General features: G+C 42.4%; 1 protein-coding gene across 2 annotated transcripts in view; it reads left to right on the top strand.

The window, feature by feature from the left end:
• The first annotated feature begins 6,543 nt into the window (after window positions 1-6,543).
• Window positions 6,544-19,858, top strand: part of SHTN1 (shootin 1) — a 54,146-nt gene continuing 40,831 nt past the window's right edge. The window contains exons 1-3 of one of the 2 annotated variants that reach the window (XM_068198181.1): window positions 6,544-6,730; window positions 12,412-12,464; window positions 18,912-18,972. In XM_068198181.1, the coding sequence (XP_068054282.1) occupies window positions 6,673-6,730; window positions 12,412-12,464; window positions 18,912-18,972 (172 nt within the window). In that variant the 5' untranslated portion in view covers window positions 6,544-6,672. The remainder of the gene's footprint in view (window positions 6,731-12,411; window positions 12,465-18,911; window positions 18,973-19,858) is intronic. The other variant, XM_068198180.1, reaches the window with a different exon arrangement.

Raw genomic sequence — 19,858 nt, 5'->3', positions numbered from 1 at the left:
TCAAGGTTCATTACAGAATTTCTTCATCTCTGTTTATAGCACAACCAGGAGCAGTGCTTGTGGGAGCTGTAGGAGCTGGCCTGTGGCACTGCAAATCAGCAAAATCAAGTGTTGCAAAGGATGTATTTGTCTGCTAACTGATGATGAACAGTTGGGAGAGTGGCAGAAAGTTTGTGGGGTGTTTTTATGGAAATAAATTTGGTTACTCCCTGGTTCCTTTACTTCTGCGTTGTTGAAGGACTTCCAGAAATGCTGGTTAAGCTGGTGAGAATCCTTATACCAACTTTGAGGTTTGTCCCTAAATTCTTACAAAGAATCCAATTTTCTGCTGACATGGACTGATAGAGTTCCACAGCACACAATAACACCATGGTGATTTTTATCAGCAAAATACCTGGCATAATTATCTTAGTGTAATAAGTGTGGTCAAGTGGTGTAATGTAATCCAACACCAGCTAAAGAATGCATGTGACAGCTTTGTTTTGCAAGAAGGGAGTAGAAAGGCTTGCTGGAAGGAGAGCCCAAATGCCTTTTAATTCAGGGAACTAGCATCTGACCCTAATTATGTGGAAAAATGGAGGTAGTGCAAGCACCAGAAAAGGGACAAGTCTGCAACAGGAACAAAAGCATCAACTGCTGTTGAGCTGCATGCAAAGTTCAACTGAGAGGGAGAGAGAGACAGACAAAGTGGCTCCAGTTGCACATAAATACTAGATGGAAAGTGTGTTGAGGAAGCAGGGCAATGGGTTATTTTTCATAAGCTGCAAAATTGCTTAATAAAAGTGAAATGACTTGCCCTTTCTGTAGAAATTAATTATGATGGCAACTTTGCAGATCAGCATAATAAAGACGTAGGCAAAATAACAGTGGCATTGAATTCAAAAGCTATGCATAATGAATGGTCTTTTAAGATGCTTATGATCAGTACCAAAAGACCTTGACTGTTGTATAGTAATGTGTTTAAGTTCCTAACTAGCTGATTTTATTATTTAGTTTGACATGATGTTAGTTGTTTATCAAAGAAATAGCACTGCAAGCTCCAGGAATAACTTACTAAGGAATAAGTTTTTGTATTCAGTGACACTTGATCAGCTTGCAGTGTGCTGTTTCCCTAAGATTTCTCCCATCATAAACATCTGTCCACACCAAAATCAGATTATGTCCATGTTTCACCATGAAATTATGAGCACAGAGATATTTAATCTTATATGGCTAAGGTGTGTTTTTTTCCTTTTTTTTTAATAGATCATCCCTTCCTCCTAGGAAAAAAAAAAAAAAAGGACTTTTTTGCTATTGTCATTCACCATCACATAACACCTAGTGGTTTACAGATTCCTATACAACCTGTCTTCTTCTGTGCTCTGGCAGCCCAGTTATCCAAATTGCTACAGAACAAAGCAAATAACCCCAGAGGAGCTCATAAAAGCCACTGCAATAACAGCCTCCCCAGTGATACTGGTGCAACAGGGTCCTCCACTTCAGGAAAGGGGTCTGAAAAGGGGTTTCTAACTCCCCAAAAGCATGGTATTTGTCTCTGACAGGCTGGAAGCATGGGAGATCTCACTAGTGAGCTATTTGTTATCTCTAAGTATGTGTCCATGCAGGTGTTGGCAGATGTTCACACCTCAGTGGGTGAAATCCACCACTTGTCTGTGCTTGAAGATAGAGGGTGCACCCATTTCAACCAAATTATATGAGGTGAGCATCCATAAAGTACAATGAACTGCTAGGAAGGGTGAGTAGATTTAATTTGCCTAGTTATAGTTTACAGTTGCAAATTTAATATCCAGGATTGTCAATTATGGTACAATTAGAGCATTTAAAAATGCCATGATAAATGCTTAATCTTCCTCTGATTTATCTCCCAATTAATTTGTGCCTTTTTGCTGTGCAGAGACAGACATGTTTGCCATCCTAGACAGAGATGACTAGCAAAGATCATGCTAGTGTCTCTAATCAAATGGTTAAAGTTTTTCAAATGAATCTGTATTATCTGAGGGTTTTTTATCTTTAATCATACTTCTACTCCAGTTTGAATGTGTGCTGATTAGTTAGTTTCTGTCCTAGGGAGACAAGAAGTGCTTATATTTACCCTGATATATTATGCCGGTCATTATTCAGCACTGATTGGTTTGATGGAAAAATATACATTAGTTCAGCAAGACAAGCTGCTTAGTCTTATTCATCCTGTTAATTAGATGCTCAAATAGCTACTGCCATTTCTATTTTTTTTTCAGTTTATTGATAGTTGTTGATCTGTGCAGTGATTATGTAGTTTATTTTATCTTGTCCCCCCACTCCTCATAAAATCTGTCTGTTCTGAAAGTAGTAAACATATGGCTGTGGTTGTGCCCTGAGGGTATGCTCAGCCTGCAGTCACGGCTCTTTCCACCAGGTAGCTCTCCTCAACAGGAGGGTGATGAACCCTCAGGAGTCAGTTCAGGCTTTGCAGGGACTGATGGACTGCAGTGCTTCCGAAGGGAATGCCTTTCTCTCCCAGCCAGAGGGGTCCACTGCTCCCTTCCTTGCTCTTTGTTGTTGGAGATGTTGGGGCTTTATTTATGAGGGAGAGGTAAAGCTGTCTTGGTATCCATTAGAAGGTCTGAACAAATTTTATCCCAAAATGAGGAATGGGAATATGCATATTTTAGATAGATAGATAGATAGATAGATAGATGATAGATAAATAACAACCACATCAAATTCCTGACTGTTGTACCTACTTGATAGGGTACCAAAATCTTTACTTCTCTATGCCCAGTTATGAGTGTTGTTATGCTAAATAGCTAATACATGAAAAAAAAAAAATTCTAAGGATTTATAGATAAAGTTCACATTTTACTGTAGGTGGTCCCAGGACAAAATTGTTCACACACATAATAATTGTTTCAAATTTTATTATTAAAAAAAAATCAAAATTCAAAAACTCTATTATGCTATGAATTCCTAGGTCTTCACTCTAGATGCTATGAATTTAGGAGTTATGTGATTAATCAACTGCAACCTACTCCAGTTTGTCATTATGTAATATTTTCAACTTGCCAAATCCATCATTTGACTACTCATCAAAGTCCCATCCAAGAGGTGAACCATGAAAAAAGTTGAAAAAATTATATGCAAGCAGGTGCAACAGCCTGAGTTGCACAAACCTGTTGGGAAGTGATCATTTGCATCAGGTTCAAACATTAGTCAAAATAACAGGAAGAGTCCAACATCTCACTAAGATCTATCCCAAAATAAGACAAAGTTAGAACTTCCATAATTTTTTACTTTTTTTTTTTTTTCTGTAATTATCCTACTTTATATGATTGATGACTACTGTGTAATTGAGAATACCAGACAGATTCTCATCCATTACAGCCATGAGTTGGTGGAATGTAGAGGTATGATGAATGCATCTGAATTTTGGTATTCCAAAGACCATTGATTATTAGTAATAGAGTTAACTTTTCAGCTATCTCATAACTTAGAAAAATATTAGCAACAATTGATTAATTTCTTATTATTACTACTAATATTAATGCTACTACTACTATAGCAATAATAGATAATGCTATTGCAGTGACAACCATCCTATTCTTGCAACCAGCATGGTCTGAAACAAGGAGATCCTTGTTTTAAATGCTGACTTTTCAAGGCATTGTAACTGGATGTAAACAGAAGTGAATAAAAACAAAAAGAAAAATTATGAAGCCCTAATATAGAAATTATGGAAGTGAATCCTTTGGATGTGGACATATTACTTTAACTTGAGTAAATAAATAAAATAATGGAAGAATGGACTTGCAGCCTTTGCGGATATCAAAGGGATTTTATGCCCTGTTCTGGCTGCATACAACAGACAGAACATTGTTGGAGGATGAAAATGTCTGGTGCCTTGGCACCGTGCAGGGATAAGCAACCCTACAATGACTCTTTTGCAAATCCTGCTATTACACTGCATAAAGGAAATTGGTTTGGAAATGAAAGGGAATGATATCAGCAGAGGGAAGAGGGACTTGGAAGGAGACCTGTGGCTGAAGGGAAGCCAACAAGGCAGCCCAAGAAAGGACACTAAAAAGTAAAACACTGGCAAAACTGCTCTGACCTAACGTGGGGGCTATTCAAGACCAAGGTCATTCCAGAACTCCAAGGACCTAAATAGGACCTCTGTGTTCCTTCAAATGCAGGCATTTAATGATGTGTGGCTTTATTTGTAGCTTTTACGTTCAGCTTCTGGTTACAGACACAGATTCTGGTTGACTCTTTTCCACTAGGCTGAAAAGCCCTCACATATTGAAACTGCCATAACCAAATAATTTGTTTCCTTTTTGCTCAATTAAAAAGACCAAGGGTTTGAGGTCTCTCGTTGCAAAGCACTCTCCTCAAACCTTAGGTAATTTTTTTTCTCTTGTGCTTTCTCTTTAAATTTTTTGTACCCAATTAAATAATTAATTTTATAAATTTTTCTTTTTTTGAAGACCTGGATACCAAAAATTTATTTTGGTCCTGTCAGTGTTACAGAAGAATCTTTTTACCTGCTGTCAGCATACCCCCATTGTTTTGCAGCAGTAACTTTCTAACAGCACTTACATAATTGCTTGCACTTTGCCTCCCACTTCCTCTACAGAGCCTTCATTTTCCAAGGTCATTTCCCATTCTTTGCATATGACTAGGAGCACAAATTCATAACTTTGCATTTAGTACAGTTAAAGGTGTTTTGTGCTGACTAGTTCAAAATAAGCTGAGTAGCCTCCCTTACCTTCCATGAGGCATACCATGCTTCTGAGACATCAGCACAGCTCACATGGTTCTTATGGCTTCTTTCCAGGACGTTACACGTGTCATTAACTACCTGTGGGACAGAGAGTGCTGTAAATCATCCATATAGAGTCTCTTTATATTTTAAACTTTTACTAGACAAAAATGGGAAAACTTGAGGTACTGTATGGGAGGAACGAGGCAGGAGGACTGAACAACTATTTGTAGTAGGGTCTTTTTCCTTTCACTCTGATATTTCTAACTAATGTTGCCACATCTGTGCGTTCTGACCTGCCTGCCACAGGGGTTGATGAGTGTTTGCCAAAGAGGGAGGGAGGGAGGCATATGAACTGTACCTTTGCCCATGCCAGTCTGGAGATAGCTGGAGATTGCTCAGCTGACTGCTGCTGGAGCTCAGAAAATGTATAAACAGAAACTCTGCATTGCACTTACTGTCAGCCTTGGGGTAAGCTGGGTAAGGTAACAATTTCAATACAGAGATTATCACTGGATCTCCTCCTTTTTCAGAAAGGGATCATCAGAGAATAGGAGAGAGAAATGTGTTCTTCTGAGGTGAACACAGCAGGTCTCTGTCAAAGCCCTCTGCCCTAATGTTGTACCAAAGTTTTCTTCAAGTGCTGGGCACTGGCATGCAGCTGTTTTCCCTTGGATCCTCACAAGCAAAAAGCTTCCGGGGGTTCTTTAAAACCTTTTAGCTTTCTTCGTACCAAGGCACTCAAACAGCCATTTTATGTCCCACCACTCTCTGGGCAAAGACTCCTCAGTGGAAAGCTGTGCTATGCAAGCTGTGCAAAAGGGCACATTAAAAATGCAGCAACACAGCAGCAGCTGTGCGGGAGTGGAGCAGGAGGGCTTAATCCCGGCTCATGGGGGACTGACGCTGCGGGAGACCCTGCCTGGGGTGTGCAGCGGGACCTGGACAGGCTGGATCGATGGGCCAAGAGCAACAGCATGAGGTTCAGCAAGGCCAGGGGCAGCGTGCTGCACTTTGGCCACACCAGCCCCTGCTGGGGTACACGCTGCGGGAGAGCGGCTGGCAAGCGGCCCGGCGGAAATGGACCTGGGGGTGCTGCTCTACAGCCAAGAAGGCATCCCGGGCTATGTCAGGAACAGCACGGCAGCAGGCCCAGGGAAGTGATGCTTCCCCTGCACTCGGCACTGGTGAGGCCACACCATAAGTGCTGAGTCTAGTTCTGAGCCCCTCAAATCAGGAAGGACACTGAGGTGATGGAGCGAGTCCAGGGAAGGGCAACGAAGCTAGTGGAGGGTCAGGAGCACATGTGCTATGAGGAGAAGTTGGGGGAGCGGGGGTATTCAGCCTGGAGGATGCTCCAGAGAGACCTTCTCACTGTACAATTCCCTGAAAAGAGGTTGAAGCCTGATGGGGGTCAGGTTCTGCTCCCAGGAAACCAGCGACAGGACAAGGGGGCACAGTCTTAAGGCAGGGGAGGTTTAGCTTGGACATCAGAAAAGGTCATCAGACATTGGAACGGGCTGCCCAGGGACGTGGTGGAGTCACCATCCCTGGAGGCGTTCAAACAAAGTCCGAACGTGGCGCTTGGTGCCATGGTGTGGTTGACAGGGATGCGTTCGGTCACAGGTTGGGCTCGATGACCTCAGAAGCCTATTCCAGCCGAACTGATCTGCGACTCCCTTCGCAGCCGGGACCCCGCTCCGAGCGCGTCCCGCCCGGCGGAGCCGCCAGCGGCCGGGCCCGCCGTGCCCGCACCCGCACATGCTCACTGGGGCGCCGCGGGAGTCTGGGCATGTGCAGAGCGGAGCGGGCCGGGCCGCTCGCCGCGCCCCGGGGCTGCGGCCGCCGCCGCCCGCCCGCTGCCAGGTGAAGCCGCGCTCGCTGGGGCGGAGCGCAGCGGGGCAGCCGCCGGCCCGTGGCGGCGGCGGCGGGGCAGGATGAACAGCTCCGACGAGGAGAAGCAGCTGGAGCTCCTGGCCAGCCTGAAGGACCAAGGTAGGGGCGGGCGGCGCCGCCTCCGGCGCTGGAGAAAGCGGCTCCCCCCGCTCCGCAGCGGGCCCGGTTCGGCCGGCGGGAGCGCGGCCGCCGCGGGGCGAGGGCTCCGCGCCCGCGGGGGGGACGGGGCGCGGCGGGGCGGGCGCGGCCTGGGCGTCCCCCGGCCCCGCTCCCAGGCTCCTTGCTCTGCCCATGCAGAGGGAAATAATAAAAACCTTAATGAAATAATGCAGGGCAGGGGGACGTGTTGGCTCTTCCCCATGTGGGCGCCCGCCGCGGCTGAAGATGGGTTGGCCTCGATGGGCTTTTCCAGCCCAGCTGATGGAGCGGCTCTGCGAGCGCGGCCGTCGCGGGGGCCGATGGCGGTGGCGGGAGGCGGCGGTGCCGCACATGGGCCGTGGGTGCCTCGGCCCGGCGCTGCCCGCTCGGTGCTGCCCTGGCGGGGAGCTCAGAGCCCGCAGCACCGGACAGCTCCAGGGCTGACAGTCTGTCCGCCTCGCTGTCCGTCCGAGGAGCTTAGCCTGACGTGGAGCTGAGCCAGGCCGTGCCTAACCTGTCAGCGTGTCCCATCTCCCGCTCCGTGCTGCAGGGTCCCGTCCTGGCCCGACCCATCGAACTCCTGCCGTCCCAGTCCCCATCAGCGAGCAAAGTTCCCGCTGACAGCTCAGGGCTGTCCTGATACGCTGTCGGTTTCTGTAACGCTTTAGTCGTTCCATCCTGGGCTGGTTTGGTGCGTGTGTGAGTCACTTTCGGTGCTTTAGTAGGAAAGGCCAGAATTTCAGCATGTTCAGTTTCGTGAGTGCACTCAGAAACCAGAACACTGTCATATTTAATCCTCTGCAAGAAGGCACATGGAAAAGAGCTGGGGTGCTCATAAGCCATTTTTAACTCCCCTGTGGTCAGTCTGTCCCTGAGCCAGGTTGATCCAGCAAAGCTGCAGCCTTAGTTAGTCAGGTGGGCACATTCAAAGATCTGTTTGAGTTGTGAACATCTATCTTCCTGTGCACCAAGCAGTCTGTCTTGCCTCCTGTGCCACAGCTGCGTGTGCAGGAGGTGTGAAGGAACCATGCTGGAATTCACATCTGGTAGTTCCCACAACTGAGCTCCCCTGGTCTCCCGTGAGCCAGGGAGGGGCAATTTGGAAAGGATTGGGCAAAGTTGTGTAAAGAGTGAAATCACAGGGGTGTGATCAGTACCATTTTTCTGTCATTCATTCTGCCCGTAAATGTGCTCCATCACTTTTGCTGTATAGCAGAAGCTTTTCCTGACCAAGTTTCATTTGAGTATTAATGGACTATTTATGGCCTGCTTTGTCACTTTTTGGGTTTTTCTTGTACGCTCAGCTTTGGAAATTCACGATTACCATCAGCACTAGATAGATTCTGCTTTGGAAGGATGCATTAGGTGTAAAATGATAATCTTACAGCTGAGTGTTTTGGTAATCTGAGACCAAAAAATAAGGCTCAAAATCTGGTTCTCATGCTGACTGACTGCTTCCCTCTAGTACTCCAAGAGAGCATTTGTAGAAATGACAATGATCAGTTGCAAAAAAGACAACTTTGTGTTATTCTTTAGAGAAAATTGAATCTGTTGAAATTGTTTAGAGCAGGGCTTCATTTCTGCTCTCAGAAAGTCTTCTCCTCCAGTGTGCTGGGTGTGTTTAATGTCTTAGGAAATTTTACAGGACTAGAGGAATTAGTTCAAGGGAAAGTTACTGTAACTTGAGGACTGGCTGTCCCAGATCCACCTGAGCTGTTGAAATAGAAGCTGTACTTGGCAGACCCAGTCCTGTAAGGCTCTGTTCTTGATGGATGCTCATCCTTACACAGAGGAGTTTTAGTGGGGTGTTGTTAGGCTAACGTAGACTTTGGTGATGATGTGGCTGGTGAGAAAGTTGTTTTATGTAGGCAAAAAGTTACGTAGTGGAAAAAAAAATTAAAGTGCTCTTCTGTTTTACATCTAAAACTATGCAAAAAATATGGCAGCACACATAATTAAATCAGTAGTTAAGTTGTGTTGACTGATGAGTCTGGTTCCTAGAGTGAAAAACTCAAGCACTGAAAAGGTAATGGGATAAATGAAATTATTCTAATAGTAAAATAAAATACGTTGTTACTGTAGATAAGTAAATTTGCTAACTTTATATACTGTGATTTGGAATAGATAGTGTCCCTTCCATTCTTATTGGTAGCAAAACAAGACTATTTTAGATACTACCAACTTCCCTCAAGTAATTTTAGGATGATCTGCTGAACAGAGTCTCTTAATTTTCTTGTTGCTTCCAAATGCAGATAACAGTATTATCTTGGAAATAAATGCAGCTGGTGGAAGGATCTGCTGGATCTGAATATTTGGGGCGCTAGGTGCACAGACTTGTCCTATCTTTATTTTGTTCAGAGCGGTGTAAGGCTTCAGGTTTTTGTAACATTCTGATGCGTAGTCAGATTTCTGAAAAATGCAAACGGGTTTGGAAGGCTTTCAGGAAGCATTCATTCAGTAGGCGTTGGCTTGGTTTCTTTTTCAGGATATGTTTTTCTAGTCTTGAGAGGCTTGCCTGGCACCAGGTAAATGCAGTGTCTGAGGATGGTGCCGCAGGTGGGGGGCAAGGCGGGTAGCAGCGTCTGTGGCTGACTGCTGTGCATTCCAGCTGCTGCTTTTGCTTCTCCTCACCAAGGTCGGGAGATTGAACCTGAGGCAGGTGTTTTGTAGCTGCCCACTCAGTTCTCAGTGGCAGCTGTGAAGCTCCCTGGGGCTTGGGCAAATTTGCTTGGCTGTTTGGCAAAGCTCTGAGCAGCAAAAAGGACACTGAAGCCATCTGTGTGCAAGATACTCTTATCTTTCACCCATGCTGAATTTTCCAAGTCCTGTGTGTTACACTCAGATACCTGATACTGATCATTCTTCAGCTCTCTCCATTACTAAGTTTAAGGTGAGCATCATGAAGAAACGAGATCTCTGTATTGATGGTATTTTGGACTTAAAAGTGTTGTTTGAGTTTTAATCCTCTAATAGTTTTCTGAAATGTCATGGTTTAATAAAGCTGTCTCTCTATAAATATGACTACTGCCTCACTGTATTTTAAGTGATGTTTCCAGTGATGCATGCTTCTATTCAACTGGCCCTTATATTCCTATGGGTAAGACTTAAAAAAAGAAAAAACCAGATTGGCAAAACTTTGTGTTATTAGTGGTTGGTTGTAGAGCCTGAGGAATGGTAGCAAACTTGACTAACAGCTGAATCATAACAGTAGTTGATTACCTGACTGGAAGATTGCCTTGTTTGTCTTTGGTTTTATTTGCACTTCTGGTACCTTGCCCTTGAAGACAGTCATCTTCTGCAATAGTCTCTTTTTTGTTCAGCTGAAAACAGGAATCAGTGATCAAACTGTCTGGAGTTATAAACTAGGTAAAATTACTCTTCAGCACTGCCACTGTCATAGCCACATTTCTGGTCACTCTGTTAAATTACAGTGGTTAACAACTGCTTCTAACCACACATATACTAAAGGTATTTATATTGCCTGGATTTTTTTCTTCATTTTTGTAAGGTCTAACTTTGCTCTGTGTTGGCTGGATTTGATGAAGTGTGATGATTTCCAATCTCTAGTCCCAAGCACTATGGCCTAGAATGGTGAACAAGGGAAAAAATGGTCCCTTTTGGCTTTTTTTATCCTTTTGACAGCACTTCACAGTCTTGTGCATGCTGTACATGTAGGAGGCCACTGTTGTTCAAGAGTTTTCACAGCATTCTTGGCCTGATCCTTCCTATTTCATGTCCACTGGGAGGAGCAATGTGGTGGCAGCAATGCCATTAAAGCTTCTGGTGCTAACAGGGGTAATTCTGTCTCTAATGATACATCCAAAAAGCCAGGTGTTAGTTTACTTCTACCAACAAAATATGACTTAATTGGGCTAACTTGTTTCATCTGGAGCAGAGGACTTCTTGCACTGTCAGCTCTTTCTCCTGCCTGTACCAGTAAAGACATGCCTGGTCCATGGTATGGAAGCAAAAACAGTGGAGTGACACTTGCTTCCTTGGGCAGCTCTTCTTATTTTTTGAGTAAATAAGTAGATTTTAAATCCTGAAGTGGCATTACTTATTGATTTGGCATGGAATGGCTCTCAATCAACTGGAAGGCTGCCCTGGTTTGCAGTATAAATATTGAAATATATGCGTGTAGCATTTTTAAAGTTTGGTGGTTTTTTTCCTTTAATTTGTATTTTTTAATATGCAGCTTTAGGAAAGGGGTTGATTAATTTTTTAATAAAAAGAGTAGGAAGAGTCACCACCTCACTCTGTGTAAATGAAGGTGTCTTTGTTGTTGTTCATTGTGAATTATGGTCATTATATACTTTTACCCTTATGGCCTTGTTTTAGTAATAAGTCCTATTCAGCCATAGGAAGTACCTAATATATAAAACATCTAATTTAGATAATACTTACATTTTGTTAGCAAATTCAGGTTCAGGAGACACAGGTTCACAACTGAAGATCAAAAGACTAAGTTACAATTAAAGGAGCTTCTGCATACAAAGTTACGTGCTTAATTTAATACTGGTAAAGGGCATGGATATGTTTCCAGGACAGTCCCTCCTGGCCAGCTGAGCTGTGGAGTGAGTAGTTGGAGAATAAGTGAGGCCACCGTTAATGAAGGAACATGCTGTGTTCACTCATGTTGGCAGTTTTGGGGTTTTACTCTTTTACTGTAAGAAAGAGCAGGGTTGGCTGAGAATACATTTTGGGTGGGTTAAGAGCTATAGCCCAGAATATTCTGTTATTTTCTCCTTCAGGGCTAATGAGTCAAGAGTTCTCTGTTCATGAGGCATACGAAGAGAGCTGTCGAGGGTGGAGCAAATCTGTATTTACATTTTTCAGTCATTTGTAAAGTACTGAATGTCAAGAATAACTTTGCCTTAAAGGCAAGCAAACACGAGCCGTTTTCAAGTGTGAAGAAACTTGAATTACATCTGTTGGTACAGTTTTCATTCCTTTTCTTGCATCTGGATGGTAGAAGTCTCTTCCCATATTTTCCTGAGGGGAACAGGGAATAGCTTGGCAGTGGAGCAGTGACCTCTTAAGAGGCACAGCCTTTGTGCTCCTGTGTAGGAAATACATTGTTTCACCACTGTGGTTTCTTGTGTGTTCATCTACTTGTTGCTTTTTTTTTTTTTTTTTTTTCCTCTTTTCCTGCTTCTTGGGCGTGGGTGGTGGCTAGGAATTTTGAGTAAATAAGAAATGGGGACAGAGTAAAGGGATTGATGGGAGAGCTTGGTTTTACTGGTGCACGGATCAGCTGCTCTGCAGGTACCCATATATCACACCAACCATTCTTTCTAGGATTGATCTGTAACCTGAGCCAGTGTGGGTTTAAAATGGTCACTGCAAACCAGTATATTCACCTTGTAAGTTTTGAACTCCATCAATAAGGTTGTTTAACTCTACATTGATCAGTTATTGATTGTTTTGGGAGCTACCACCCTTTTCAGACTCTTCCTAATTGCTTCAATTCTAGAAGGCTGTCCAGTTCATAGGATATTAATAGGCTATTAATGAAGTTTATGTCCCATGTTATTTAAGAAGTCTGCATAGAAAACAAGAGTTGTCAATGTAATCAAATGGAGAGCTAAGTTGGGAAGAGGTACTGCTATATTAACTTTTTTTCTTCTTTTCCCCTTGTGTAGCTATTGGCGAATATGAAGAGCTTAGAGCAGAAAATAAGAAAACAAAGGAAGAGGTTTGTATGAATCAATTATTCATTTAATACTAAAATGCTAAATACCAGATAACCTTGTGGACTGTGGCCAATTGTTGACTGCTTTTTTGAGTTCACTGTCACTTAATAATAATATTACTTGCACCTATGTGTTTTATGGAGCAATGAATGCAACTCTCATAGCTATTCTGGCTGTCCCACTCCAGAAAGGTTCCTGTAAATATATTATAAGTGATTGCTGCTTTACCAGGTTTGCCTGTGATAACAGTGGGAGCATAGACCAAGTCACGTGTTCAGATAGAATTGTTTCTCTTTGATCTAAGTCTTGTTTTATTGTGACTTCGTTTGCACAGGGGACTTAATTACTGGAAAGGAAAAAAAAAAGAGAACAACTTCCCTCAGCTTCTGAACATTTATAATGTAGGAATATGATTTCTGAAGGTAGGGAGAAATGCAGGGGAGTCAGTGCTACACTGTATTGTAAGCAAAATTCTCCTTTCTCCAGTATGAGTGAGCTGAAGATGTAAGAAATCTGTCAGTTTTTAAATCCCTATTAGCTGCCAAGACACGTATGTTTAATTCAGCTTCTTCTGAAATCATTTTGGAATGGTCATTTTTAGTTACAAATGTTTCAATTCAAGGCTGTATTGAGAAGACCTTGTCCTTAACTCTTTTCTTATTGTTGAAGAAAATTTGATACTTATGTTCACTTATGATTCAGCAAAGATTATGTGTATTTCTACTGAGGTCAGCATATTGTGCTTCATTCCTTCCTTATCCTCTGACCTCCTTGTCCTTTTCACTTTGGTTGTTGCTGCATTCCTGTTCTGCTGTCCTTCACCAGCATCTCAGATATCCCATGAAATCTGTCCCCTCTCTCTTTGCTGTTTGGAAGAAATGCTCAGAAGAAAATGAGAATAAAACTGACTCAGTCCAAGACTCCATCCAGCCCAGAATGCTGTGTCTGACAGCAGAAAGGGAGGTGTGTAGGCATGTTTAACACTGGGCAGGATTCTCTTGCACTCCCCAAACCATTTGCAGCCTGGGAGTGGTTTCAGCATCCTGCCCCGCACTGCTCTGTTCCTTTAGTTTGTCCCATACTGGCTGTTGGCTTCTGTCACATGTGGGGAGTGCCATGCCAGGACGGGTACACCCCATGAAAAACAGGCTCCCCAGCTTTGCCCTGAACCCAGGACATATCAGCTTTGGTGTTTCTTCAGCAAAGATTTGTTTAGCTTGGGAAGGGAGGAATGGAGAGACTTCCCTTGAGCTACATTTTTATTTAATTTTATTTTTCTTCAAAAGGCATGTCAATGAAAACTTTTATTGTTGAAATTGAGATGGAATGAGATGTTCTGAGGTTGTTTTTTCCATTCTGCTTTTCTTGCCTCCTTGCTCCTCTTTCTCACAGGGCTTCTTTCCTACAGCTGCATATCTCTAGCTACTCTTGTGTGTTTCATCTGGAGGCTGCTTTGAACTTTTTCAGAATTCTTGCATAACACCCAAAAATCCCCCAAGTCTGAGTGTATGGAGATTACATTCCCAGCTAAGCAAATCAGTTAAACACGTGCTCAGGGCTGGATTTTCAGTTGTTATGCAAGTTTTCTCCCTCCAAAAACTCCATCCTGCAAATTGGTGTGCTTGTGTAAGCAGTCATGGTTCATTGTTCAAGTGCTTGGACTCAAGTGGTTAAGTGTGAGGCTCTAAGTGCATTTCTTCCACAAAAAAAAAAAAAAAATCTGATACAGAGATCATGGTTATATTTGCTTCCAGTGCCAATACTGGTAGAAACTGTTCCTTGTGTTATGGCAGGGCAGAGTAATCTTAATCCTAAAGGTCCTTAGCATCTCTTGCTTTGTATCTTAAGTTTATGTTTTGCAGGATCAAACTTGCTGCTGGAAAAATGTAGCACAGGCTTTCTCTGCCTGTGGGTCTGGGAACTTCTGTTCCTGTTTCTGCCACTGTCTTGAATGTCAGCAAATGGCTTCCACTCTATCAATTGTGGTCACATAATTGCGCCAACAGGAGAATGAGATGTTAATTTTTTTAGCAGGTGACTTGCAGACTGTGTGTAGAAAGTGCCACAGAGGAATTAAATAGCAGTCTGTGTGTACGTGCTTTTGGTACACTTGGCGGAATACTTTCCTAAGTCACTACTGTGCTTGTATGGCTCTGAAAGATGAGCTGTGCATGCAGAAATTGTCCTAGTTTCCATTAGACACGTGGAACTTAGTGGATAATGGGCAGCTAACTTAAGATATAATTTTAATTCTGGAAAATTTATACTCCTCGTTCCATATTTTTTCTTAAAATTAGGAAGTAAATTGACTTTTATGTGGGTTACTTTGTTCAAAGCACTGCTGCTTTGAAAGGGATGCTAATAACCATGAAAATTCAGGAGCAAAAGACAAGATCTTTCATCCACAGTGTCTCTACCTCATTGCCTTGCAAAACTGCCAATTTGGAGACCAGTGGTGGAGTCTCTGACAACATTTCCCGAGACATTTTTTGTTAGTGTTTTTAAATACTTTTAGGAACAATGGAGCCAAAATTATATTGGCAGATTACGTCTCTTAGGTCACCTTTTTTATTGATGTAGCCAACAAAACATTCATACCAGCCCCCCAAAAATGGATAACTAACGTTCAGCTGCACACAAATGTGGGTAACTTAATATGCAGTTCTGACATATTCAGAGTCAGATCATGAATAAATATTTGACTACTTGCTAATCAGACAGAAATGACTCTGAACGCTGGTTTTGACAGTGTTTTGTCATGCTGCCAGTAGGGGCAAAAAAAAAGCAAGACAGCTATCCAAAACAGTAGGTGTAATACTGTATCTCTGATACATCATTCATGGTGTTTGCTCTGCTAAAGCACACGGATGGAGTGGATTATATGTTTTGTCACCGAGTGGAAATGGGGAAGGGATTCTGCCTTGATGACATCCTCATTGTTTCTCTAAGCAGAGTACTGCAAATGTCACTGGATACTTCTGAGCACTGCACCAAACTCACAATTTTAGAACGAGCATTAAATCTGCATACATTTCACAATCTGTGTCAATGGGACAGAATTGTGTCTTGTGTTGCTTAGCAATGGTTTAATTGACTATATGACTACTACGTGAACTTCTTGCATCTTAATATCTGGACTGAACAATCTCCCTGTTGTTTTTGCCTTTTGAAGGCCTTTTATTGAAGTCTGTAGGAGCTTGTGTGCAAAATAGTTGGCAAAAAAGAAGCCTGTTAGTAGAGCATAAACAAGAAACTAGAAATTAAAGTATTGCCTTGTGTATTGGCTACCTAGAAGGCTAAAATCTGGAAGGAGTGGGATCGACAAATCTTCTGAACTTGTGCCTGCAAAGATGAAGAATACATGGAGTTATTCACAAAATTAATTTTGGCAACTGGACTGTTAATTCCTAAAAATACAGGTGCAATGTATTTTTACTGCTAGGAGATTATCACTGAGCCCTGTAGCCAGTTCAGGACTGCAATATTGTCTGTGTATATTGCTGGGATTTTTATAAGTGAGATAATGGTGGTATAAATATAGTAGATTACTACTACTAGATATATTAAATAAAATAGAATAAATGCTTATTTTACTTTGCAGAGAAGCTGGAACTCTTCATTAAATTAAAAACAGAAAATTGACTGGCAATCCAGGAGCTACAAACTTCTAAGTTTTTATTCAAGGGTATTCTTTAGTTTGGAGCTATCCCTTAACAGTGAAAAGGGGAAGCTTAGTAAATACATGGAAACTGTTTCTCCTCAGTAGTTGCATGTGCTTGAATGTGGGAAGTGAACAGTAGATTTTATAGTAATGTTATGCTAGTTGCCTTTTAATATTTAGGAAGAGTGATACTTGTGTCGATTTATGATTCTATTGTGTATGCCTCAGATTGCCTTTTTGAAAAGTGAGATGGTTATGAACTTTTTAAGATTTCTGTGGGGCATTTTATGAGCAGCTCATATGTCTAAATTTTGATTTTTAAACTTTACAGTTTTAAAGGTAAGGTCAATTTATTTTGAAGGGTGACAGTATATTTTATTATGAAACATAGTTTATAGGCTTTTTATTTTTGTGTAAATTTCAAATTTGAAGCAGTGTAAGTAGTTACAGAAAATTTCAAATTTTTCTAATTCTTAGAAGATAAACTGGGGTATTTTTTGGAAGGACCTGTAACAGTTCTGCTTGCATGGCTCTGATTGCAAGACAGAAGGCAAAGTGCTTTCCATTGATCATTTCAGCAAGGGCAGCAATCTCCCACTCTCCTTTTCTTCTTCTTCTTTCATTCTGAAGCACACTAGCAGCAAAAGGAAGGTATTGAGAAAACTGCAACTGGGAGCAGGAATTGCTCCTCAGAGACCCAAGCCTAGAGACCCTGATTGTGCAGAGAAATGTTGCAGTTATGAGGAGAATAGTCAGCTTGCCGTGGTCCAAATGGAGCTCTCTCTGCAAATAGCACTCGAGGTGAAGTGGAATAGGTCATTTAACTTCCCCTTTCACTGCACAGGGAAAGCTGCTTTGCCTTATAGCGTGCTGCCTGGAGGATTTTAAAAGGAGTTTTTCCTGTCATTGGGATAAGGGAGTGTGCTATGTCCTCTACATCAAGGTTTCCATCAGTAGGAAAGTTGTTGACTTCCACAGGCAACAGATGAGATTCTTAAAATGCTAATGTTCCTGGGTTTTAAATTGCTCACTTAATGTGCAGTGGGCTGAAAGCTTGCAGTGTGCAGAAAAATCGTGTGTGGGTGAAATATGTCAGTGTGGCTCCAGGGTCTTTCTTGGAAAATCCAAGGAGGCAGCAGCTCCCACCAGTTCCCCTTTTTTGGCAGAACTGTGCTCTGCAGAACAGCCACAAACACCTTCTGCATCTTTCACTGCCTTCTGCTCTTAGACTACACTTCTGCCACGAAGGTAACACAAACTTTTGCTGAGGAAACAGAGGGAGGGCAGCAAGCAGCAAGATTCATGCAGAGATTTCCCTTCCCCACCTCTCCTCTGCAAGATTCTCTTCCCAGGTTCTTGGTTTACAGGGCCCCAGGAAATGGTGAGTCCTCGTCCGGCGCTGCTTGCTCAGCATGTCTTTGCTCTTTCTGCAGCTCTGTCTCGTTTCACAGTCCTTACAGCAGCTGGTGACTGACCTGTCCTCCTACTCAGCCCCTGTCCCTTGAAGCCTCATCACCCCAGTGCCATGAGAAGAGAGAATTCTTGTTGAGTGCCGCTCCTTTTGCTCCCACGGATAGCCATCAGCTGCCCCTGAGCCAGCACCAGTGGCATCCTCGCCTTGCCCGAGAGCAGATCCTTCTTTGGGTCTCATCCAAGGTCCTCTGTAGCTGATAGAAGAGTTCTCTTGAATTTGGCTGCCTTTGAATCAGACTCTCCCCCTTCTTGTTCCTTAACAGCAGGCTCCTTTCCCAGCTAACTCAAAGTGGCTCCTCATGTGGAAAAACTGAAAATCGAGCAAAATCATTTCAGGGTTTTTTTTCTTGTTTTTTTTTGGTTTTTTTTTTACCCAGTTCTGTTCCAGTGGCCAGCATCCTTGTAATTGGAGTTACACTGTAAGGAGCTCAGTCACACAGATCTCTTCCAGAAGTTAACTCATGGTCTTAGGTTGATTTATTGCTGTGAACATGCCCTGCCGCATGTGAGGAAGGATGTGTGTGTAAGGCGCCTTGTGTGCCAGTCATACTTCACCCTGGGTCATGTGCTTTTCACACTGTGGTTAGTCACTGACTGTGTCTCTTGTGAATTTTACTAATTTCTTTGAGTTCTTTCATTTACTTACAGAATGGGTTTTCTTAGAGAACTCTATTTAACATCTGTTTTATTCTTTCTTTTTGAAGAAACTGTTCCATCATAAGATCGGTGATTGCAAGCCTGTGTAGTGTTAGCAATAACCACAAAATTAATAAAACTAGGTGATGGGCACTCCTTAAAGCATGAACATGAGTGCCTTTCTCTCTACAAAGCTGAAACTTTGCTCATGATATAATGAAATTAAACAGCATGTCCCTGATGATTGGCTTTGAGGTTTTCCCTGCACAGGGTGGGTATAGAAATGTAGGCCTCTTTGCTGAGTATTTGTGTTAAAGAAACTAGACTGAAAGCCTATTTTTGACATGCAAAGTAGTGGTTCTCCTGTTGGTGTAATATGGATAACTGCTTATATCAGTTTTGGATAATGTGTCTCTTTAAAATATTTTCAGAGTAGCTCTGAATCAGAACCTAAATCAAGTACAGTGTGCCAGTTTGGCTAGGAAGTACTCTGAGTAATGAATTTTTTATGCATAATTTCCATTGATCTTACATGGCTGGAAGGAAAAAGAAATGCTTTGATAGGCTTCTGTATATTATTGTGCTGGCAATTGATCTTGGTTGGTTTTGTATGTTGTGACTGACTGCTAATTAAATAACCGGGATCAGTGTTTCATTTCAATTTTCTCTTCTCCTACAGTGTGACAAAATCAAGCAAGAACGAGATGAGGCTGTCAAAAAGCTGGAGGAGTTTCAGAAAAGTAAGCTGACAATGTCAGTGGGATTTTCTTGATGTAGACAATTACGAACATAGTTCTGCACACTCTACAGCAGTGTTTAGAATGCTGAGATTCAGGTCCACCTGCTGTTTCTCCTTGAAAGCTGAGTTTAAGGAGCTAATCCAGTGAGACTTTGCCCCCAGTCAGAATAAATGCTGTTACAGCATTTCTACTCTCTGGCAAGGGTAGTCATTCTCAAGGTGCAAAGTGATGAAAATACAGTGGTGGCTCTATCTCACCTAGATTCTGCAAGTGACTTTTGGAATGATGCGTGCTTGAACTGAGTGGGATTTGATTCTGTTGCTGAGATTAATAATAATAATAGTAATAGTAATAATAATAATGGCAATTCTTTTCATGAAGGAGTAATACTACTTTAAGCATAGACACACCAGGAAAGGTTTTTAGGACTAACTGCTCTCATGTGCTAATTTTTAGAGCAAGTTCTATCTTGTCTGAGCTGTGAGAACGTCAATATTCAGTTTTGCACTTTTATGGTAATGGTTCAATTGAAACTGTATGGTGTCTGGAAGCAACAAAGCACATCTAATGGGAGTGGAAGTATCCTAGTGGAATAGCTCCTTAGAAGAGACAATTACAATGGGATTGTGGTCTGTTACGTCTGCTTTGTGCCAGTACAGTGAACTGCACGATGAAGCATCAGAAATGTGGATGAAGTTAATGCAGGAGAAGGAAATCACATGGTCTGTACTTTTGTGTGACTGTGTTAAAGAGGAATTTGCTCACTTCTGTTCTATAATAGTTTGTGTGATACAATTATGGAAGATGATCTGAAATCAACAGGAATTGTCTACTACCTTGAGTGATCTTAGGTAGCCAAGAATGTTCTCTAAGAAGTACAATTCCT

Source organism: Anomalospiza imberbis, chromosome 8, assembly GCF_031753505.1.
Source record: "Anomalospiza imberbis isolate Cuckoo-Finch-1a 21T00152 chromosome 8, ASM3175350v1, whole genome shotgun sequence".
NCBI classification, from domain to species: Eukaryota; Metazoa; Chordata; class Aves; order Passeriformes; family Viduidae; genus Anomalospiza; species Anomalospiza imberbis.
The sequence above is the reverse complement of the archived record's forward strand: the minus strand, read 5'-3'. Positions and strand labels throughout refer to the sequence as shown.